Source organism: Ammospiza caudacuta, chromosome 4 (assembly GCF_027887145.1).
Source record: "Ammospiza caudacuta isolate bAmmCau1 chromosome 4, bAmmCau1.pri, whole genome shotgun sequence".
In the NCBI taxonomy this organism is placed as follows: Eukaryota; Metazoa; Chordata; class Aves; order Passeriformes; family Passerellidae; genus Ammospiza; species Ammospiza caudacuta.
In genome coordinates, this window is record NC_080596.1 from 54,394,896 (window position 1) to 54,420,010 (window position 25,115).

Below are 25,115 nucleotides of genomic sequence, written 5' to 3' on the forward strand. Positions count from 1 at the left end.
TAAATTTAATTCTATTTATAACACCAAATTAATGTAGTATTATCTAGTATTTTATCCGCAGGCATACGATACATTTAAGAAAATTCTTGTGCTGATACAATTGATAAAATCTCTTTTTTACTACAGCCTATCGTGCTTCACATTTCATAAATATTTGTAATCAAATGATGATGTTATCGCTGAACACAAAAAATAGGTGTACAAATATTTCATTACACCTAGGAGGACTGTATTTTGACTAAAGACTCAGTAACCTAGTGAGTGACATTTCTGAGGTGTTTCAGTTCTGTGTGGAGCTCTCATGCCTTGGGATGAAGGACTGATGTAGCCTCTCAGCACCCTTCTGTCATTTGTGTTTGTGGGCAGAGGTCTCTTTCTGCAGGGCAACAGAGCCATTCCAAACACAGGCTCTGCTGAGGGGGAAGGTCACACAACACCACCACAGGCAATGAAGCCGTCAAGAGGAGTAAGGAAAACCTCAGTGCATGGGGGCTCTGATTATCCCTGCCCACACATCAGCCTGGTGTTGAGACTGTCCTGTTAAAACTTCTACATCCTGAAGAAGGCTGACTACTTGGATCTCCTTGGATGGGTGCTTTTATTACCCCATGCAATCTGGATGCCCAGGAGTTAAAGTAAGCTTCCCCATTTATGACTTAGCCTTCATTCATGATGGAAAGTTAAATACTGTGATGGCAGCTGTGGTTATGAGCACATCAGTACAGAGGACAAAGCAACACCTGTGTTCTGCTAAACAAACTATCCACCTAACAAAGACACAAGCACAAACATATAGTGTTACCAACACCTATTAGGCATGAAAATAAATTAGTTCAGTTTGTGAGAGACAGGATTTTAATCACATAAACTAGGGTATCAGTCCAAGGATTTCTTTGATTAAGATTATGCAAGCCAGAAATGGCCATATTGACTACTGCTGTGGCAGAACTTTACACCCTTAATAAAACCCTAAAAATACAATAACCAGAAATACCTAGCACACAAAGTATCACAACTTCTACAATAATACAAACTCCAAAGGAAGTTACAGTAGAACTTTATTAATTCTTCTTGTAAATTAAATTGAAACATAGCTCAGTTAACACTGCTTGCACACAAAATCATGTGAAATATTGTTATTGTATTTTATATGAAAGCATGACAAAACAAGCTGTCTAGAACCAGTGAGAATGCAGAGATATCAGACAGAATCAGGTTAAAACTACAATTGAAATTCTGTAAAACCATTCAGGAATAAAATTGCTTGCAACATCAATAGCCACATGTAGAAATTGTCTGACAAATCACAAAACTTCTGTGATTCGAATTCTACACATATTATGATTTCAAAATTTTTGTACAAAGATTTCCTCATCAAAATTAATGTTGGCAGCTGATGTGAGTGGAAATGATGGCACAACCTTGGGCTGCCACGGCTTAGTTTCTTGCATGCTATGACAGACATAGTACTACAGCCAAAACACTGCTTCAACAGGTTAAGTCATCTGCCAGCTACATAATGCTATATTCAGGCCAGCTATTTACAACAAAAGATCAGGGTAATCAGTAACTGACAGAGAAGCCTTGAAAATGTTGCAAGAAAGTATACAGTATTCCTGATAGTCATTACAGCTATTACTGTTCAATTGGGGTGTAAAATCAGCTTCTTTCACTTCTGACAGACAGTGAAAAGTACATGGTTGTCTGAAGGACAGGAGACAGGCAGGTTATGCTCACAACCAAAAGCTGAGCAGAGTTCCCTTCTAGCTGCTTTGATGCTTTGCTGCTTGCACTTCTCATCCTACACCTTTTTCCCTTCAGGTAGTCCAGCCCTCCATGCAACTTTTCATGTGTGGTTCGAGGCAAAGCTGTCAGTCTGGAACAGACAGGCTTACCCTACGAGTGTATCTCATAATGAATCAAAGAACAAAGACTTGTCTTACCGGATATGTACAAACCAGGATTTCAGCCCGGCTCTCCTGTAGCTTGGCCAACAATCCTCAACCACAAGAAAGCTTATACTTTAATCTCAGTTCAATCAGTGAATTTTTCAACATGAAGGAGAGTGTTACTTGGATATAGAAAACAAATGCATTTTGTGCCAAGCGTGCAGTGAGTACAAATGGACAAGTTTAAGCTAGCTATAGAAAAAATAAAAGAAAGCTGTCTCTCCCCACCACCACCACTTCACCCTGATCTTTTTTAGGTTGTTGCCTATATTTATTTTTTTGGTTGATCAGAGCAAAGTTATAGTTAGAGCTATAGGAAGCCAATAATTTCTATGTGCTTGCATAAAAATTGGTTAAAATAAAGTGATGTTACTTACTTACTGACAAATTGATTCCTCTACACTAAAATCTGCACAAACACCGTTCTAAAACAAAATATTTACTTTGCCAACTTTTGATTCAAAGAGCTAGTGGTCACAACTTCTCAACACTCTTGGTGTGTGCCACTATTCTGTAAAATGGGAAAAAAACACAGCCTAAATGGCTGACAGGTAGGACCAGTATGAGGAGATAATTTTCACATTATTGCTGGTATTGCCACTGATTGATCAGTCTTTGGGCTTGTGCCCCAGTTTTTCCAACTGCATTGAGAGGTATAGGTAGGTAACTACCACCCCTCTTAGCACCACATTGCTCCACAAACACCAGTGGGATATTTTCCTCCTGCTTGTAGGTCAAGTTTATCCTTTTTTAGACTTTAATCATAGGCAAAATTCCATAAGCTACTTTAAGCAAAGATCTCTTGTAAAATCACTTATACACTACCTATACTCTACCTAATACTCTACCTATACTCTAGAGATGTAAGTATATTTTTTGATAATATTTTTCTTTACTGTCCTGCTCACCTGCTGCAGGTTTTTGCATCTCATTTCATAGTAGATTCAGGCAGGATGTACACGTTTCCCAGTCAGTCTCTGGTTGTGAACATTATTCTATACACATATAGATGGGGTCCTTCTCTTCTCAAAAAGACAACTGACACTGAGGGTCTCACTCAGAGGAAATGATCTCTGCACTTCCCTAGCTCCCCAAAAGCCTCAATAGTGTTAGTGTCTTAAGTGGTGCAATGTAAATAAACTTCAGGCCAAAAGCACAGTTGGAGCACAGTTGCATAGCATTTTCCCCTGTTGCAGACAGTGCCTGAGGGCAGCCAGACAGATGCAAACTGGGACTACAGAAAGGACTTCAAAGGGAAGCCTGCCAAGCTGAGAGAAGACAGAACAAGTCCATTTGACAAATGAACTGAAACAGCAGGGGAGCAGCCCTACAAGGGATGGAGGAGGAGGAAGGGGCATGTAAAGAACAGGAACAAAATCAAAAGGGGAGGACAGGAGTGTCATAGGTGAGGTGTATATGAAAATAAATATATATTTGACAAAAGATACTTGAAGTAAAAAATGAATGAATAAAACCCAAAACCAACCCAAATCTACAAACAACTAGAGAGGGAAAAAACAAACCTCTGACTCATCATTTCTCAACAGAACGACTGCCTGTGAATCTTATTCAAAGCCTGGGAAGGACACAGCTAACAAGAACTGAATCAATAAAATATACAAATAAACACTGCGTAAGCAAGTTTAGAAATGGCTTTGAAAATATGCTTAATTTGAAGCAGTTTTCTCAAGGCAAAAGAGCTTCAGTAATTTCTTCCACTCTAAAAGCTCTTCATCTCAGCTGCTTTTCTACGCCTGTTTCTGTCACTTCCTCTTCTGGAATGTCAGAAGGGTTAAGCATCAGAGAAAACCTACAGCCCTGTTTTCTCCTTGTGGGAGGTGACAGTGGAGGCTTTCAGAAGGCTTCTTACTTCTAAGAATGTGTAGCTTGGAAGTCCCATCCCTGGAGCAAACATCAAACCTCTTTTTCCCTTCTGGAATGCTGACAGTGACAGCTAGATGCAGTATCCTACTGATCAAGAGGTCTTGTTTTACAGGGAGTGGAACAAGCCCAGAAGGATCTTATCTTTCCTAATCTGGATTTCCAACCTTCCAGGAGGGGTGATATCCTTCAGAGAGCAGTTTAGCCTTTCTGGGTCTGCAGATGAGGCTGACATGGTTGTGTTGTCCAAAGTCCGAAGTAAAATAAGTACAGGGAGAAGGCTGAGTGAAGTGAGTCCAGTGCAGCTGCCCAGTTCTTGCACATAAGGCCCCAGACCAATCACATCCATACCGAGGGGTCTGTAGCAGTGCTTGTCTGTGTCCCAAGACCCCAGTGGAGAACCCAAACATCAGTACCATGTCCCATCTCTGTAACCTTGCATCTAAGCCCTTTCCATCAACAAACCAAGGCTCTCCTCTATGCTTAATAGCTAAGTTACTGCCCATGCCTTAATCTGAGGCATGGAGACCTGTAAAATTAAAAAGAAGCATTTGGGTAAAGAGAAGTAAACATCCAGAATAAACAGAACCTGAAATCTTATTTTAGGTTGGCAAATTCCCTTCCAGCCACAGGCAGATCTCCTTGTCTTCTCTCTTATCACATTCAGTGCATTCCACCTGTCTTCCTACAGAAGATTCTCCTCAAAGTAGTCTGCTCTCCTTCCTCTGTCCCTGACATGCTTAATACACATACCTTTGCTGAAAGCTGAAGCGCCAGGAGTAATTACAATGATTTGCACTACCCAGTCACATTTCTTATGGAATTGTGAGGCTAGTGATATAAAATTTGTAGTTAGAGCGTGGACACTCTGTTACTAGCATCATTTTGGTGCACCCTCATTCTCTCTTGCAGGCTTCATCATTAAGTGCATTCAAGCTGACAAACCAGGAATTATTCTGTAAATGTCAAGAGTCACAAAGAATCTGAGGAGTCAAACTCTTCTGCCACCTTTGCTGGTATCACCACAAGAGTTAAGAACTGGAAGGAGAAACCAGACACAGAAAAATTTGTATTCAGCTGGCCATATCATCCTCAAAGCTGTAGAAAGGGGAGGATGATAGGACATCAAAAGATACAACCACACTCAAGAACTAACAGTGACTTCTGCTGCTGAGTTTCTTCATAACTCTAACTAGACCTGAAAATCCTTAAAAAGGAGACCTTAATATTTTCACTTCACTACTTTTCAGATTGTCATTGAGCTTCTAATCTCCAGCAAGCTGAGGTTCTTCTCTATTCTCCAAACACTCCCATTACCTGCTCTCCTGTATCAGATGCAATGCTTACCTGGCTTTTCCCTCACAGCCAAACTGATGTGACAACAGCAGCCTCAGTCCTGCTCTCCCTGAAAATCATTCACTTTTGACTCAATACCAGCTCCCTCGACAGAATCACTTCAGTTCCCATGATTGCTGCAGTTTCCATGATTTGGTTGTCCATAGCTAGAGACTGGCATTAGGCAGGGGAGTAAAACACAAACCCTTTCTCATGAATGAGCTATCATGCCCCAGGACAGATCTCTGCCTGCTCCCTGTTATCTATCTGCCCAACGCTTGGATGAAATCTCAGATGAAAGAAAAAATTATCATACTCCAACTCTCACCACATCTCCAATTCTCTTTGTTGTTACACAGGAAAAAAATTGTGAGAACTCCCTCTGCTGTCACTTGCTTGCAGCCCTTTTACATGCTCACTTTGCAATCCTCTCCTTATTTCTTGTTTTGTTTTTACTATCTACTTTTATTACAGTTTTGTGGCATCTAGATGCCTGCTGTGATATGCTGTAGTTTTACTCCTGCCTTTTTCTCTGGGGAAGAGGGGGAGAGAAAGATGAAAAGGTGAAATTAATTTGTTTCTCTGATAAGGCAGTTAAAAAGCATGTTGGCCCCTCTGAGCATTTCAATAGATTATCCCCTTTTCTAATGTTTCTGAGAGAGGAATGAAAACCAAATGTTCAGAACTGCCAGCACATCCACATCCTCTTTTGAAAACTGAAAACTGAGACTAATTATAATGGCTCACACAGTCCAATTATGTTGCTGATCTAATCAGCTTACATTAGGAGAAGCGCTGAATAAACCTGCACAACGGCTGGGACACTGAATCAATTTCTCCCTGCCCAGCACATTTAAAGCATGCTTATCAGCTACATGGCATCTGGAAAATAAAGCCCAAAACAACAACAAAAATGAAAAAGACAAAAAAAAAAAAAAAAAAAACCAAAAAAAAAAACGTCCAAAATCCCCCCACCAGTGGCTGCAAAAAAGCTTTTTTAATTTTACCCTCCTATTTCTCTACCCACATACAAAAGGAAGAAGCTTTTAATTTACAAAGGACTTGGGGTTTTGTTTTTAGTTTTTTTCCTGGTCTGGGCACACCCTTTTGCAATAAGGCAAACAGAGGCACTTGGGTATCATTAGTTAGTGATTAAACACATCATGAGACAGAAAACTGGCACAGAAAGTAAGGCTGGTTTGTTCGTGTTGCTCTTACTGTTGGCTCTTTGTGCACACTCTGAGTGGCAGGCCTCTGTAAACTGAGCTCAACACTTGGGGGGTCCTTCTTCAGCTCTGCTGGGGGCTTGTTCCCTCTGGCTACTCCATCAAATTTCACAGATCTGGTTGGTGAAGGAGTAAATATTACTGTTGTACATTCTTTATCCTTTTCTTCCGTGCCGTTGACATTTTCTCCATTCATGCTGACTTTTCCATCTACCTGCAAAATACAGTTAAATAAATATGCTGAGACAAGTAGCATTCCAAGGAATTTAGAAAATTAGGAAGTTCAACATGATACTACAATCATTAACACAGTCTGTGTTATCAGTGAGGGATGAAGCCAAGCACATATTTCATTCAACAGGCCAAAACAGAAAAAGACCCTGTGACCCTAGAGGGCTCATAAACAAAATACAGGCACAAGGAAATAATTTTTCTGGATTTCCTGGTTTCCCACATTCCATTCTCCCTGTAACATACAGACACCCTTTGTGGGCATCACAGATCAAAGGATGTCTAAAAAAATCAATATTTATGTTAAATTTAGACCAAATCTGCTGGGTTTTACATTGCCTTATGCAAGAGCTAAGCAGGTTCTCCAGGACTAATTATGCTGATGAACTGCTTATGTACCTCAATGACCTCACCACCAGTATTAGCAGTCTGTACTTTTTTGATGCACTGTCGTATGAACTTTGAAGGGACAGGAGCAGCAGAGTTCATCTACTTGTTTCTTTATTATTCATAACAGGGAATCAGGGCACCAGCAAATAAAACTGGCCATTCCACCCTCTCCATAAGGCAATCAAATAGATAGGTGCTTTCCCAAAAAATTACTTTAGGCAACCTCCTTGAAAAGGAGAGTGTGGAAACAGTTTGACTAGCTTTTTGTCAGGGCCAAGCTAGCTCCTTGGTGGCCATATACTCCTGCTAAGGAACCTTTAAGCAAAGAAGAAAGTACAAAATATGATTTGGCTTCTTCCTCTGAATTGATACAACTTCTTGGCACCTTTACACTGGGATTTCTGAATGGAGGTGGCATGTAAAGACTCCCTTCAATTTGAAGGGCTCTTTGTAGAAGCATACAAGAGAAGTCTTGCTACAGAGAACTCACTGCCCTTCACCTTAAGAGGCCCCAGGTGGAGAGAGACCAGGAGAGGACCATGTCTCAGTACCACCACACTGCTCCTGCCTGGCCACAGCACAGATGTTTACAGGCTCGTCAGCAGGCATGAGGAGTAAGGAGGGCTTTGCTACTCTGTGCACAGAGATCCTTCCTTACTTACTGAGTGAACAGCTTGGACACCTCAAGAGTGGCACTCCAACTTAGAATATATCATCAGTAGCAGGCTGAGGGCAAACTCCTTCCACTGGCTTCTTGTACATATGCATCCAGAGGCTTGTTCTTTATCAGCATGATCAGCTAAGAGGCCATCCTTAGCTCTGCCAGATGTGCAGGAAGGTGGAGGCAGTTAGCCCTTGCACAATCAGCTCCACCACCTGTTTCACTCCTTCTGAGTGTTTTTCAGATGAAAATGTTCCCTCCCTTTCTACACTGACATCATCCACTTAACATAGTACGTCTCTTGGGGTTTATTTCCAAACACAAGTGTGAGCAGGAACTGAGCCCCAAGTCTTCTGGGACTGTGTGCTGGATTATCTACTAGAGAGGCAGGTTATGAAAAATCTCAAAAATAAAAAGTCCAGGAAAACACTGGCAGGCTGCACCATCCATTTCAGTGTCTCTGTTTAGACTAAGACATTTCTCTATTTATAATAAGGAGGAAAACCAAACGTTTGGATGAACAGGACAGATGCCCTGGCTGAAGAGTTAAACAAACACACTCCTTTCCTTCTGATCTGGAGGAAGTCAACACATTGTCACTAGAACAAAGACTCATTGACAGGCTGGTGTTTCAAGGGAAAATAATGCTACAACTACACATGCTAGGGAATAATTCCCACTGAGACAAATCACATTTTTTCACATCATGTGAACAAGATTCAAACAGATTTTTTTGTGGTGGCTCATGAGGTGTAGCAGCCTTCATGAGTTAGTTTCTTCCCACATATGTGAATTATATATGCAATAACATTATGGTGATACACACACATATATTGGTCCCCTGATGAAAAAAGTGGCAAGGATCAGAAAAAAACCAAAGATCCATGATTCACTGATATCTAAAAATAAACTCAGGGCATACCAACCAGGGTATAGGAGAAACAGGAATTTTATCAGTTTCTTGTTTGAACTAGGAAACATGGTGGGGGTGTGGTTTCCACAAGAGCTGGGACAGACTGCAGTAAATTATACATCACAGCATACTTTTTTCACTAGCTTCAAAGAGCTGACTTATTTTTTAGAAAGTAAACAGCCTGAATATATATGGTAGCAGTGCTACTGGGATATCAGCAGGGCTTCAGGGACCCTTGAATACCATTTGAAAAGTATGAGCAATGGCAGACAGAAGGGAACCCAAACTCTAGAGAATGGGGGCACCCATGCCAATAGGCTTCACACTGTTCACAACATGTCTACTATGAGACTTGGGTAAGCTTCAGTTTTGGTACAGGCACTGTGAACAGCAGATTATTTTCAAACTTGACTTTTTCTGGTCTGTTCTTTTTAATACATCCCAGTTCTTTGCTTTTTCCATCATTGGTTCAGTATCTTACTCTCATTCTCCACAATCACCCAGTCAAAAGATACACTCCTCAGATTTCATATTCTGGTTTCCTATTCTCCTCCCACAAATCATAGCTGACTTATTCCCAGAAGCCCTGCTTTCATCCAAGTTCTCTTACTTCTTTTACTCTCATAGTCTTTGCATGGTTCTTGAGAGCCACTCTCCCTCTCTCACCATCAATCTCCAGTTACTCTGCTACCCCAGAACCAACCTGCTTCACTGAACCTCCATGCACAACCTAAATCCTCTCTCTATGCCTGTGAGGCAGATTTGCCCAGTCATCCTTGGTGAGAAGCATGTTTAAGACAGAACATATCTTTGGGCAAGCCGGCTCTTGGCTCTGAAGGAGTAGGCACCCACTTGTTTGGGTATGCCAAAAATCAGACCCCTGACACAAAAGTAAGTTCACGTCTTGCTTCAAAACTCAGGGCCTCCACACTCCCTGCATTTTGTTCAAAAACAAAAAACATGACCACATACTGTTTTCTAAAAACTTTCTGATTAAATACCTTGCTTTTTTCTTAAATTCCTCCTTTCCCAAAACAAATTTAGCCAGAGTTAAAATGACCAGTGCAAATATTTCTGTCTGAAGAGGTCAAGATTCTAAGAAGACTGGTAAACACGAAGAAATCACTAAACCAGAAGCAGCACAGAGCATGAAGCTGAATTTTATAATATCAGAATGCTGCCACCATTTTCTATATAATTGCATCGAACATATGTTCAGATGACTCAATCAAGATCTCTTTGCCTCCTGGTTGACTTTGGGGCACGTGATGTATCCTACCTTAAAGTTCTTTAAAACTTCCTGTGTATTTTTGGGTTGTGAATAAGGCTTGGGTGTCAGCATAGGCACAGCCTTGGAGACATTTTTGCTGGGAGATGTGCGTCCTGTTGAACTGCTGGGCTCTACTTCAGTGGTGGGAACAATGGTTGCTTCAATTGTGGCAGTGAATTTTGGAGCAGGAAGTGACTGTTGCCTTAAATATCTCAGAGGATTTGGGTCTTTCAGTGGGGAATTTGGTTCCACTGAATGGCTTCTTTCTAGGATTTTTGGCATCTGCAAACGCTCAAGGACAGCTTCACTGATAGTGAATCTTTCAGTGTACTGCTGGAGGATGCTCTCAGCCTCCTCCTGTGTCTTTGCATTCTTGTATGCCTCATGAAGCTCCCGCTCCCTTCTCTCTCTGCAAGGAAGACAACACAAGAGAAACCATCACATTAACACTGGAAATCACAGCCATTTCCTCTGCTCCATCAGCATCCTCCCCTCTCCCTCACTCAGGCCTGCAGGCATGGCTGCCCACAGTCACCAATCACCTGTGGAGCACACAGCATTTTCAGACATGCCACTACACTCCAGTAAAACAACGTACTTCTCCTCCACGATTTCTCGGTAGGTTTTGATGCTTTTTCTGCGCTCATTCGTTCCCTCTCCAGCCATTAACCTCTCCATTTTCTTTCTCTCAGCTTCCTTTTTAATCAAATCCTGTGAAGCGCTCCTTCGACGACTCTTCCATCGAGCCAGGTCCTGTGAGAGAAGGAAGGCACCTGAATGCAGAGTTGCAAATAGCTAAAAAGTGGCCACAAGTAAAAATGAACCCAGCCAACCGGTTGCAAAACTTGTTCTTGCCTGTGGAATAGGCTCCCATTACCTGCAGGCAACATTGCTTATTTCAATGACAAAAGGAAATCATGCCATAAATGAAGATGTTGCCTGAATTTTCTCCTGATAGCAGGATACAGCAAAGATTTCATAGACTCATTGCTTACTTTGCTTTTGGCAGGAAATTTGGCTAAAAGGACCAGTCAGGACATTCATTTTCGCTTGGACCAACACTAGGGACAAACTCCAGTTCTCCAGGAAAATTAAGTAAAAAAATTATGTTTGGTGAAGAATTTTAATAATCAGACATATGGGAAGCAAAGTTTCATTGGAGGAATGGATGTTGATTCACCATGAGCTACAGCTGCACTGTCTGCCTTGCAGAGCTTATAGTTCCAACTTTGCCCATGCTAAGCTACATGCAAATATGGTTGACCCATGATGTTGGGTTTTTTGGTAGAAAAATCTAGTGCAGCATCCAAATTTAAATTCTTCATCATGGCCACCCTGCATTACTCTGGATCCAGATGTGAGCAAGAGAGATTAGGGAGTGATGTGGCTCATACCTGGCTGGTGTGAGAGATGACAGTGTAAAAAGCCTATGGTTTGTATCCAGCTACATACAGAGATCCTTGTTGAAGTAACAATTGCTGTCTTTTTGGAATCTGCCTGCCTGAAATTGTGCAGAAGATTGACTGAATCTGGTTCTCTGCCTTTTCTGAAAAACTAGCCTGACACTAAACCAGAGAGTCACATGGTACCTGTTATGGCCCCTGAGATGTCTTGCATCCTTTATGAATTCACAAATCCTGGAGGATACACAAGTAAGGTCTTTTTCACAGTACAAGTATTACAGTAAAGAAGTTTTCTAAACTGTAAAATTTCTTTGCAGCCAACTAGCAAATGAACAAAATTTTACATGTAAAAAGTAACTATTGCAGAAGTTCTGCAAAGAAAAATAACTTAGGAAACTGGAAGGGAACATTTGTCATTAACTTTTCCACATCAAGAGATTGGCATACAGATTATATTTCAGGCACTCTAACAACTTTTCATTTTAATAAAACCCGGATATTCATAACACACACTCAATTCAAAGGCTATTTCATTAATTTCATGGTTTCCCAAATATTTTAATTGCATTTTTATTGGTAAACAGCAGAAGGTACTGCAAGCATAACTTATTTTATGAAAATCAGGAAAAAACATTATCACTTTTAATTTAGCTTAAAACCACAATTTATTGATGTTACACTAAAGAGAATGTTCATTAAAGTATTTCCTCACATGATCTACATATATCAGACTATAATCCCCTTCATGAAACATAGGCCCATAATTTTCTTCAGTTACTAATTATTCTCATTGAAGTACCAAAGCATTTCTCTATTCAGCTACTTCCACTGTGTTCTATTGTTTGGAAATTAGTTTTTTGTTAGCAAATTTTCTAACATAAACCGTCCTTCTCTTTTCATAATTAAAAAACAGACATGTTTATTGTTTTCGGTTCTGATGCTTTAGAATAACAATAATTTAAAAACCCCTTGAAATCGTTAATTGTTGGCAAATTCATAGCATGGGCATCTAAAATATCAGAGCATGACCCATGTCTCTATAAAGCCCTCAGAAAGCCAATGACATTCTAATAATGGCATTTTCAGTACCTCTTCAAAACTTTCAGTTCATGGTAGAAGGTGCTGAGGGCCTGGAAAATGTAAGAACTTTAGCTCAGAGGATTTTCAAGCTTCAGAGTTCTCAAACTTCTTGAATGCCTTTGGATTTATTCTTATCTCTGCTGGGAAATTACAGCTTCCCATACATAAAGACCTTTCAGCTGAAGTCCTTCATTGTTCTACTACAAAAAGTCACTTCTTAGCTGTATATACAACTTGTTTTTAACTTTTCCTTAAATTTTCTACCAAAGACCTCTCTAAGGTGTTTCACAGAAGCTTTCCTTGTAATGAAAAACTACCATACTTGAAGATATGTGTTTTATAGTGTTTGGGGTGTTTTTTTCTTAATTAAAAAAAATATCCCAAATTCCTTGTTTAAAATCAGTCTTTAGGAACGAACAGAATTGAAACTAAAACTCCTTATACTAACTTACCTGCAGGTAATTTTTTTCTATTCCTGCTAATTTGCTGCAGACATTGCCAAATGCTTGGACAGCTTAACAAAACACATCAAGGAAAGAGGGTTTGGAAAGGCCTTAAAAGCCAAGCAGGGTGTACCTAACGTGAAATGGTATTTGTTTGCTTGGACAAGATGGAAAACATTAACATTTTCTGTATCTATGCAAATTTATTAAAGAAAAGGCTGACCTATTAATTCCCTGTCCTACTTAGTCTTGTATTTGTCACTTTGGCCATTGACTAATTAGAAAATTAGAAGTTGTTAGTTGTTAGAAGTTAGAAGTTGTTCTTCCATTTTTTTTACCCAATCACAGTTTCTCTACGTTTTCTTTAAAAAGTAAAATACCTGGTGAACAGGCAGAGGGACCGGAAGATCTTGTATTCTTTGATTTACAACAAATTATGAACTTCTATGGTTTTAGCAAAAATCCACTGAGAAAAAAAAACCCCTCTCCTTATTATTTTAAGCACTTGACAGCAAGTGCAGATTTAGCAGGTTGTCCTGTTTTTGCCTGGCTGGCCTCAGTGCCTGGCCAGCATTGCAGACAATGTTGTGTACTCACATCTTGCCATCTGGTCTCATCCTCTTTCAGCTGGTTGTGTATATTCTGCAGCTTCTCATGGCGAGCTTTGCTATGAGGCTGAGACACAGCTTCTTCTTCACATCTCATGTCAAACATACTCATACTCCTAAACAAGGGAAAGATAACAACAGGCCCAGTCTTACTGAGAGGCTTATATTCCTTCAGCTTGTAAGAGCTGAAGCCACATGAGGGTGCTACAGCAGAGTCAGTCACCTGCTCTGTTACAAAGCTCCCAAAAGCAGCAGCCCCCAAGTCGGGCTTGTTAGCATCCCTATGGCTCCCACACAGCACTTCAGGCATTACACTCCTCAACTTCCCATTTTGTTAGTCAACCACAACTTTATATCTCACTAAGAAGCACTACTAATTTCACACTTCCATCAATAGCTCTTAATAAAATCATTCTATAATTCAGAACATTTTACTTTCTGAAGATTTGTGCCCAATGGGTTTTCAAGATCACTTTGATTTAACACCACAGACAGAATTTTCCATTTCAGGGTAAAAGAAGGCTTGGGAAGTGCATCAGGGACAGCATGGCCAGCTAAATGCTATTGCTACAAGCTCAGAGAAGTACACTCAGTTCAAATTGCATGGTACTTTTTCCCTTCCCCTTTCCTCCCCTCTCTGCCTTGAAGAAATCCAATGCTACCAGCACCAACTTATTAATAATCAGCTAACCTAACAAGGAAAAGATGACGTCCAGGACAAGAAAAATAGTTTTTTTCTATTTATGTCTCAGACCTTTGGAGAGTTAAAGGGAAAAAAAGGTTATGCATCTCTTTATATAAAGATTTTCACACAAAGATAACATGCTTACCACTCTACCTCCACTACCTATTATTAGTAAAACATGACCTCAGTTGTGCCATTCAAAGCAAAAAAAACATAAAAGAAAGCCATGCAGTTCCACATGAAGTGATTTCACAGCAGTCCTCAAATGATCACCTGCAGCTTTACGTGAGCCAATGAGCCAACTAGCAGGAGAAGCACCCAATGAAGAAAAAATTGTGGGCAACTGTGTCCACAGTATTCAAAGTGAATACTCACGGAAAGCTGTGCATATATTTATGAGCCAACATTTGTATTCAGGCAAGCAAAGACGGGAATGCCACTCTCAAGAAAACATTTGAAAGGTCCGGACAGTGTATGGAAAAGGACGTGCACAGATTCCTTCCTGCTAAGTAGGGATTTACTCAGAAATGAAGGACAGAAAACATCCTATTGCCTTTAAGTATGAACACTGAAGTTAACATATTACTGTGCTTCACCCCTTAAAGAGAGTGCTGAGGGTTACACTAATTTGGGTTTTTCTGCTGGTAGTTTAACAGTTGCATTGTTCAGGATCAGATTGGAACACTCCTAAATAACAAAACCTAAAGAGGCGGCAAGTGTTGCTGTTTTATAAAACTTAAACATCAGCCATATTTGGCAGACTGGTGAGGTAGGTTGGGAGATGCATAACTCACAATAAAGTCACTCTCATAGGGTTTATTCCAGTTTAAGAGCTTTTGAAACTCACACTAAGCAAGCCTTTACTGCTCACTATTTGATATCTTGTGCCTACTGGGTCAAACTGGTTGTGTAGCTCTTCCCTTGTACTCTTTCCTAATTTTAAACTATTTTTCATTCCCATGCAGTAGGAGAAAAGGTAAGACCTGAAATGGTGATTACTGGTCCGAGCAGAGCATGAGTACGCACTCTCTACCATTTGGGATGGAGGAATCTTGCCTTTCTAGAAGGAATACCTGGATTTCCTAATGTAAGTCTAATGTCTGTTCCCTGAAATCATGCAGGTCTCACAGGGTGCACAAAGACAGCGACAGGTTTTATAACTATTAACAACGCAGTAAAAAAGTTTCTTTGCAAAAGGCTTTAGCCTTGGCCAGGAGTCAAACTGTACACTACAGCCCCACATTAACCTCCTACTTCAGCAGTCATCTGCTGCTGGGCCTTCATTGTCAGGGATAAGCAACTGGGTGGGTTCAAACTTCAGCTCTGCAGCAACATCTTATTCCACAACAGTATCTTCCCAAGACAGCAGTCTGAAGAAGTCCCACCCCAAAGCACTGTGCTCCACTCTGACCAACATGTAGTATTCACTAAGGAGAAAAACTTCCTTTCCTGAGTAAATGGACAAGGCCAACTCAAAGGTCTACATCAACTTCTCTGACAAGTTCATCCTTAGAGAATAATCAAAGAGGCCAAAACTCTGATCTTCTAGCCAAAGACACTTTTCACTATGAGTCCCACATAATTTCATCCTATTTCTGTCTTGTACAATCTATAAATAGCTCCAGACAATCACTAACACCTCCATGAACAGAACTAGATTTACTGCTCCCTTCAACCACATGTTGGGCCAGCAGGCACACAGTACACAAGTAGACAGGGACTATGTAACTGGACCAAATTCAAGTTCATTAATTTCTGCCATTAGCACAGGTCCAGAGATTGTATACAAACTCTGTCCTGAAGCAAGAGGCCTTCCTGCTGACCAGTGTACCAGACCTGCTGTTCTAACAATGATCTGGGAAAAAGCACTGTGCAGACCAACAGTGTATTTGGGATGCTGGGATTTTCAAGCTACACTGCTTTATTATCACAAAATATGGTTGTTGCTGTCAGTGATACCATGCAGCAATTTATTTTTTTAACAGGTCTAAATAAATTTTGAATTAAAAAAAAATCTGAAGGACTTCAATGTTTAGATTCATTAATTTTAAAGTGAGAGATAAGGTAAAAAACCTTCTTATGAGAATATGTTAACAATCCTTATGTAAAGCATTTATTATGTGGCTGCATTACCATTTTATAGTCATACTAAGACTTAAGAAACTCCAACAACACATAAAAAGGGACAGACTGGCTCAAAATCAGACTAGTAAAAAAATACTCAAAAATCTCAGTTCACTATGGGCCTAAACTCACATTGGACTATCAGAAACTCACATTGGACTATCAGGGTACCACCAGAATTCTCCCTCTTCGAGAGATGGGAATGGGCCTGGTCAGCAGCAACACACCAAGTATTGCCTTTTCTGGACCCTGAGACAGATCAGGGCTGATGACAATATCTAGTTTTTCTCTAACTAGCAAAGGGAACTTTGCCAGTCTAATAAAAGAGTCCTTAGTGTTGCTGCTGGAATAAAGAGCATCTAGTCTAAGACTGAATTCAAGTTAAGAGTTTTTAACGGGGACTTGACAAACATTTTAAAAGTATTTTAAATGTCAGTTCAATTTATTTTTCCTACTTGACAGCCAAGTTTTATTAGAGTCTTCATAAATACTTTGTCTTCAGAAGGGAAAACACAGTCTGACTTGTTATAAAAACTTAAAAGACAGTATAGGAAAATAGTTGCTCTGTAAACTGTAGCACATCTGGAAAGGATGACAATGAGGTTTGAATATTAATTGTTTTGCCTTCTAAAACAAAATAAGAATCAGTATAGAATAAGCAGTATGATTTATTGATCATTGCTACTCTCACATTATACCACCAAGACCATTGCAACGCCTCTTTGAAGGCATCTCCATGTACCTTCTCTCATGATTGCATTTAATACAGGCATACAGAGATGAAAAAATCAATCATAAAGCAGGCTTTCTGAAAAAGATGGAGTGTCCCCATTGTTAAGTATAACACTTCTATGTTATATTGCTCTTTTTATCTCACCCCTTCGTTTGACTGGACAGATTCCTGCTGCTTGAAAATGATCATGCTTACTCTGTAGTCAGAGAACAGAGGCTTTGCTTAGCATAAAGGTATTAAAGAACTTGTAAAGAACACTCAGTTTAACAGTTGCATTGTTCAGGATTGGACTGGAACATTCCTAAATAACAAAACCTAAAGAGATGGCAAGTGTTATAAACTTAATCATTAGAGGAAAGGGTGAAAAATTGCATATGAGTCTCTGTGTATGCTCATTATAAAACCCCCACAACTCTCCATACTGTTTATATTTTGGGATTTAATCTGGGACACAGACAAGGTCATGTGCATTTCTGTGAACAGAAGGACATTGATATTATTGTGTGTGTAGTTTCCAACTATTCCTCTTCTGAACAGCTAATACTTCCAAAGAGCTTTCCAAATGACATTGCATCCTATTCCATACTAAAGTTTGTATGCATACATGAACAATTAAATTTTTGAGTGTAATAAATATCAGTTCTACTCCTTCTATGAAAAGTGATGCATCAAGGTGAAGGGCTTAAAAACTGAAATTTAGTACATTATTAAATTAAACATAACTTGGAAGGGATTGAATATAAAATTTTATAAAGAGAATAAAGGCTCAGCTAAAGATGTATCTTCCTGGTAATTATTCTGAAGATTACAATGATATTATTTTGCTTTGGGCTTTCTTATTTCTTCCTGTTCTTCCTGGCACTTCATTTTTTCTTCAACACCCAGATTCAACCCAGGTCTCTTTACCTGTGGCTGATTAGAGGCAATGGAAATTCAGAAGAAATCCAAGACAAAATAAAAGAATAAAAGCGGAAAAAATACTTTAAGCAACAGCTGGACATTAGTATTATGCTTAGTTTTTAAGGACTTTTATATAGAAATTATTTTTTAACTGCAATGTAAGCCATATTGCGTTCCATTTTTCAGTGCTGTCTGAAAAATTTATTTGCCAAAACACTGCAAAATAATAATGATGCATCAACTGCATTTTAAATTAGTAGAAAAGATGGGAAAGCATGCAGTGTAAGTTGTTGAAAACAGAATCTTGTGAACACACGACAACTTACTCTGCGTCATCAGACACAGCAGTTCTGGGGCCGAATCTACAAGACCAAATATAAAATTAGATTGTGGATAAATACATTAAGTAGCAATTGCAACTGGACCCATATAATTTGTACAACTGTCACTTCTACTAGTAAAGCTGACCAAAATAGAACCATACTGTTCAGGGATTATGTATTCATCAAACAAGACTTACCTGATCATCCTGAGGTCAAACTACATGAGAACACCACCCATCCCTCCTTAAACACATACTTATGCCCCACATTACAAAAACCTGCTGAAGTATACCTAAAATGTGTATAGAAAATGGTTCTTAAAAATAGACAATGTCTTAGCATTTACATTGTGCCATACATGCAATGAATGGAGACAAAACTTAACAGTTACATTCCACAGCAGTGCTTAGTACCACTATAACTGAAGCATGAAAGAGACAAAGACTGTAGTCAGAAAGTGAGTCACAGGATTTCCTTTTTCCTTTTGTAGGTCTTGCTTTTGTGTTTGGGGATTTCTTTGGTGGTTTTGTTTGCTTGTTTGAATTTTAGTTGTTTTTGTTAATCTTATATTTTGGTAGTTTGTTTTGTTGTTATTTTTGTTTGGGCGGGGTTTTTTTTGTTTTTTTCTTTTTTTTTTTTTTTTTTGGTTGGTTGGCTGGTTGGTTGGCTTGGAGTTTTTATTGTTTTGCTTGTTTTTTGGTTGGTTTTGGTTTTCTTTCCTCAGGGTGGGGAGTATAGCTGAAAAAAGTTACCAGTAATACACAAACCAGCAGCATTCAGTACAATTGTAGTCTTCTTTAGAGCTATGCAAACCATATATATATATATATATATATATATATGTATGTATGTAATTTATCATAAAAGAGCATCATGTGCAAAAGTCAATACTACAACATTAATCATGGGAGAAATAGAATAAGCATCTCTCAATAAGCAGAGTACATTTTAGCATCTCTTCTATGTAAACTTTTCTTGCAATTCAACATATATACAGTAATCAAACATTCCTTTCACTTAGCTTTCAATTAAATATTTTTAAAAAATCAAAATAAAATGCATTACACAACTATAATTCTTGTTTCTAAAATGTGTATTGCTGACACACAGTGTTGTATTCTGGACTGAAAACACACAAGGCAATGCACAATCTGAACTCTGAAGTGTGCACACAGGGTTCTGCAAGCTGCGTGATTCACACCAGAAAGCTCACGTTTGCAGATGCTCATCCTTGGATGAAAGTGTTTCCATTTTGTTTTCCTCAGGAACCTCCTGAAGCTTAGATTTTTGACCAAGGTGGACTTCACTGTTGCCATCTTCAGCCACTTGGGCAGTACTAATAATGTCATCTTCTCCTGTAGGTGGGAGTCTGTCCTCCTGCCCTTGCTGCTGTTCTTGTGGTGGTTCTATTGCAGGTTTTCCAGAGCTATTAGTGTAGACTTGTGGACATTTCTCAGGCCTGAGTGAGCCAAAGGCAGCAGTATAAAGGGATGTATTAAGCAATATTTCAAAAATCACACATACATAACGAGAAGCATAAATTAACAAAAAAACACCCCCTACAAACCCAAATAGCTGACACAGGACAAGCTAAGTGAGGCAGGAGCAAAACCCATAATTTTAGGAGTCAAATGCTTGTACCATTTTTTAAAGTCAGAAAATAAACTGTCCAGAACACCACTGAAAATTAAAGTATTAAGTCTTTTCAACACCAAGCCACTGTTGAATCTTACGGTAGATGACAGGTTTGTTTTCTCCTGGCTGAGATGAAAACCAGTATTTCATCCATGTCTGTACATGCATATCCTTCTCAAGTACTCTGAAGAGGCTGATGAGTAAGAATCTTTCCACTCTTGCTTGCATGTGGCTCAACCACCCAATGATAACTCTGTTATCATTCATTCATCACAAGCTTCAACACTCACACAACCTCAAACATCTGAACAAAGGTGCTTAGAAAGACATTGAGCATTATCAGGAAGAATCTCAGGTTCTAAAGCTTTCCTCTTAGGAAGTCACTGACACTAGTTAAGCCATAAACAATCATCTAACCTACTACATCCAGCATCTCCATTTCTAGCTGGAAACATTTGTAATGATTACCTCATATTTAGCCAGAAACCTCTACAAATGTAATGCAAGTGTAATTGCTACACAGATCTGTTTCCACATGTTGTTAGAATTTTGCATCTGGTAGAGCTCTGGTCTGAGACTCCACATGAGTTTTCTAAAAGGGCCAGAAACCTTCAACTGCCTTCTACTGAGCAGGAAGAATTAGCACAGAACTGAGGACAAGCATGAAAATAACCACTACTGGGCCACCAGCAAAACATCTTGATAAAGAGATCTTGACAAACAGCCCACAGGTCTAGCTTACAGAGACAGAGAAAAACACAACTTTCTTACCTCGTGATTTTCTTCTCAAGTTCTGTAGCTGTGCCCTGCTTATTGTGCTGTTTTGAAAATGGCATGGGAAGGAACTGCTTAGTACTGGGCCCAGGCTGTTTAAGAAAAGCTCCAGTTCTTCTGGCTAACATGTCATCTCTTTGAGGGTCTGGAAATTTCGTTTTGTTTTCTGTTCCATCACTCTGCAGCTGAGGGATTTCAAGCTGTTGTTGGCTCTCTTCTTGTGTGACAGTACTGCTCAGAGAGACAAGTGACACTGTTCCATGAAAATGCTCACTTGTACAGCAAGTGGCTGCTCAGGCAATGTGAGGTACTGTTACTCAAAACAAAACTGAGAACGATGGACAGCTAGAGAACAAGGCATCTTTAGCCACAGCACAAGGAGTAAGAGGAAACGATGCTGAACCCCACAGTTATGTAGGTGATTTGTTAGAAGTTGGGAATTGCATACAAATCTATGGAATCACTTATTCACTTGGGAGCTGGCATAAAAATCCAGACAAAGCACTATGGTTTGCAACAGAAATTCCCCCCCCCAAAACATGAAAGACTATTTTCATGCTGAACAGCAATTAACAACTGAAGTACTTAAATATTATTAAAGAAAACAGGCTGTTTTATATTCATAGGATACATTCTTGTAAGTAATTTTACAAAACAAAAGACATGCCATGATGATTGAGTAAAACACATCTTTAAAGCCCATGTGAAGAATGGGACAACACTGCTGACTGATCCAAGATAACACCACACACAAACCAGGCTCAGAGCGATCTGCTGCTGTTCTCTGACCTTTCTCCTTCCTGCAGAGTCTTCAAATCCTTTTCACAAGCTACAGCCTCCTCTTGCTGCTGCAGATAAGGAACTACTGACAGGGGAGGACAATTTATGGGAATGGAGCTTGTGGTACGCCTTGAAAAAGTTCCCATCCTTCTAACCAACATATCATCTCTCTCAATATCTGGTAAATTCCTGTCACATTCTTCCTTGGCAATTTCTTGCCGTTTGCTCAAACTCCATGGGGTTTGTTCCTCAGAGATGACATCAGAAACTGGTACAGGAGACGGAGTTCTCCTGCAAGAGTCATGTGTACCTGACTTGACTCCTCCCTCACTAGTGATGAGAATGAGAGGAAGGGTGAGACAGACAAAATGTTCTCAGGTCAAATGAAAGGTAAGAAAAGGAGTAATCTAACTCAGTTTGCAAATGTTTTATAAACACACAAACTTAGCTGAATGAATTGCTTGCTAAAAGCATTCATTAAAAGTTCTTGCTGCAGCCACAGACTAAGTGATCAAAGAAATGCCAAAGAAATATAAGACCTGTTAATATGTTAACAACCCAGACAGTTCTTTTCCAGATAAATGCCAGAAACAGAGAGCAGCAGTACACCATCTTCAAAAAGAAAGTAAATCCATTAGGTTTGAAAAAAACCTTTTTTGAAGATCAGTAAGGCCAGCAAACTGAATGACAAATTCCTAATGTGCTGAAAGCAAGCAGAGCAAAGCTGCTGCAATTGAAGCAGCAGAAAAAACCATGAATGATAGCTCAGACTCTGAGTTACCAGTGACTTCACTGCCCATCAGAAATTATGAGCAAGCGTTCGCAAGACCTGTGTACAGCATTTTGCACCATTCTAAATGTGTTAAGATACTCTGAAGACATCAGATGTCTTCTGAATGAGGCCGTGCACATAAACAGCTCTTGGGTTTATGCTGCAGTTCATCCCATGCAGATCAGCATCTGGTGAGAACAGGTCTCATTTACAGCTCAGTAGCACTTCCTAAACTACACCAAATACCTGGACTCATTTTCTGGCTCAGATACTCCACTGCTGTATTCAGCCAGCCCAAGACTGACAGCAGTGTTTGAAGAAGAGCTTTCAACACCAGAGAGAGTTTCCACACCATCTTTCTTGCTTTCCTCTTCTGTTCCACTCTTGGATGAAGCTCTGCCAATTACAAGCTTGTCCCATTTCTGTTGATCAATCTCAGTTACTGGCCCAAAATGCACAAACTTCTGCTTGGGGCCACCAGCCTTTTTGTTTGCTCTGGTTTTGCGGACAGCAAAATCATCATGGGCTACTGCTTTCACTGTGGTATCAGCTGGTGGCAGAGGGTTGCTGGAACATCTGAAGTCTTCTTCACTGGTCATAATGAGGAATAAAAGAATGCCCCCAACATGAGACCCTCAGAATAAAACAAATGTTCCTAAGGTTTTGAAGGGGTTTTATTTTAAAATTCAAGGACACAGGTATAAACAGCTGTGGCATACTGAGTCCCAAATGACATATGAAATGCAGATACTGCAGACCTGTGGGGAAAACTTGGGGAGTACATCCATGGAAGCACTTCCTAAGGGCAAGGAATGTAGCATACAGCCTGTTCCAAATTCAGTTCTTCACCCTAACAAAGCCACAGTTTCCTTATCTGCTCACGGACACCCAGACCCCACACTATATGTGACTGCACGGCACTAGAACACACTTTGGCACAAGGGAGCGACAGTGGCACTAGGGGGAGCACTAGCAAGGGCAATTCACTTACCATAAACAAAGCAGGCTGAATCCTGATTTTAATAAATCACCTCAAAAGTAACAGAGAGATTACTAGTATCTTCAGGATGAAAGATTGATTATGTTTTGATTTATTTGAGCTAAAATTATGTACAATAACCACACTGTTAGAAGAATGCCAGAACAGACAGCCATCTTTGATTGCAAAATGCCATGCACCTAAACAGGAAGGCTAGGGGTTGTTATCCTTCCCTACTGGAGTCACAAATCACCTGCCTAGGTTATAGACCATCTCCACAGGGAAACAGCTTAGAATAGCTGCTTTGTAGCTCCCTTTGTAGGGGTTTTGTTAACAACAAGAGCCTACAAACACCATATAGTGAGGCTCCTGAAAGCCCTGCTGCAATGAGAAACAGTGGTGGTGTATTTGCACAGCACTGGAGCACAATGTTGTGCTGATGTATCAGCTCAGGTCTCAAAATAGCACAGAGACATTAACGTGAAGATGCTGATCCTCAGGTAATAGTCCCAAGGTATAAAACACCCCAAGACCTGAAGACAGCTTGGTAAGGAGCAATGTAGCTGCTAGTGATTAATGGTACCAGTTGGAAATTTGTACTGTTCAACTTCAAGCAGCTTCAAAGCAAATTCAGCCAGTGAGAGACGGACCTTCCTGATATTGAGTATCTACAAGGAAAGTGACTGTGAAACTGCTATAGTGCTCTAAATGATGGACACACTTTCTTTTCATGACAGATAGCATATCTGTACAGATTTTTGGACTCCTCCTGAAAATGGAAATAGGGAAGGACTGGTTGTCAACAAGGCATTCTTCAAGTTTAAAGTCACAAGCACACACTGCAGGTTGTGGCAAACTAAACATGCTTCCCAGCCTGCCAATCCTGCCCACAAGCAGAAACCATACCTGGGCTCCCCTGTCAGTCTCAATCTTTTCCAGGTCTCCAGATCTGCTTTTGTTATAGAGGCATTGGCAAAAAGCACATCATCTTGTAGCTGAGGAAGGAGGCTTTGAGATTGCATCAATTTCCATTTTGCCAAATCATCTCTCTCATTATCAAGCTCTTTCACCTGCTGTTCCTCCTCTGACTCAGTCTTCTCATTTTGTAGGAGTGGGTTCTCTTTGCTTGTAACTGTTTGCCTGACTGATGTCACGTGCACCCGTCTTCTTCTAATTTAATGCACGTTCCAGTTCAGCAAGGAAATATATTTTGAGGAAGCAATTATAAATCAATGCCAAAAGAAGAGATTCAGAGCTCAAGAAGATAAAAGTGAATTTATAATATTAGTTTCACATTAATTTTATGAAATAAACATAGAATGAATCATTTGAAGTTCAAACCTCTCAGCTATGCTACCCCACTCATGCACAACTGAGACAACTTCTTCACATGAACTTCTATTCCCAGCTCAAGTAAGAAAAATCTTTGTTATTACTGAATTAAGCATTTCTGCAATAAGCTTTCTCTTAAATAGTTACAAATATCTTATTTGAATATTATTCACACAGCAAATTCAGGTTTTGCTCTCAAACATACTACTCAATTTCTTTGATCTTAAGAGTCATGTCAATAGCATTGGACAATTAAAATTTGGTTAGGTGCTCCTCAGATGTCCTGTCAAACTAATCATTAGAAAATGTTAATATAATCAAATTACCAGCAACTGAATGACACATTTGACATTTGAAAATTGAAAAGAGCTCTTAAATATTAGACGAAGTTTTCAGAACACATCAGTTATTACAGTCAGGGTTCCCTGTAATTTTTATATAATGGTTTTACCTAGAATCACATCTGTTTGCCCAAATAAAATGGTTTCCTGAAAAAGATCTCTACCCAGCAAATATTTGTGTTCAGCAACTTCTTAAAGGTCTGTATCACTGAGGTGAAGAAAGAAGAGATTTTCTAGGCTGAAGCCTTGCAACCCCTGATCCATTTCCCAAACCAATGCTGCATAACACACATTAGAACCAGGTGCAACATAATTCAGTGCAGTGTAGCAGGCATATATATTCAGTG

At 39.7% G+C, this 25,115-nt stretch overlaps 1 protein-coding gene across 1 annotated transcript in view; it reads right to left on the reverse strand.

Annotated features, from left to right (window-relative positions):
• Positions 1 to 25,115, reverse strand: part of LIMCH1 (LIM and calponin homology domains 1) — a 174,895-nt gene that overhangs the window by 26,605 nt on the left and 123,175 nt on the right. The window contains exons 11-20 of the mRNA XM_058802919.1: positions 24,002 to 24,265; positions 22,363 to 22,707; positions 21,354 to 21,674; positions 20,562 to 20,795; positions 19,369 to 19,614; positions 18,159 to 18,194; positions 13,380 to 13,506; positions 10,455 to 10,609; positions 9,866 to 10,265; positions 6,384 to 6,605 (exon numbers count right to left, since the gene is read on the reverse strand). Of these exons, the coding sequence (XP_058658902.1) occupies positions 6,384 to 6,605; positions 9,866 to 10,265; positions 10,455 to 10,609; positions 13,380 to 13,506; positions 18,159 to 18,194; positions 19,369 to 19,614; positions 20,562 to 20,795; positions 21,354 to 21,674; positions 22,363 to 22,707; positions 24,002 to 24,265 (2,350 nt within the window). The remainder of the gene's footprint in view (positions 1 to 6,383; positions 6,606 to 9,865; positions 10,266 to 10,454; positions 10,610 to 13,379; positions 13,507 to 18,158; positions 18,195 to 19,368; positions 19,615 to 20,561; positions 20,796 to 21,353; positions 21,675 to 22,362; positions 22,708 to 24,001; positions 24,266 to 25,115) is intronic.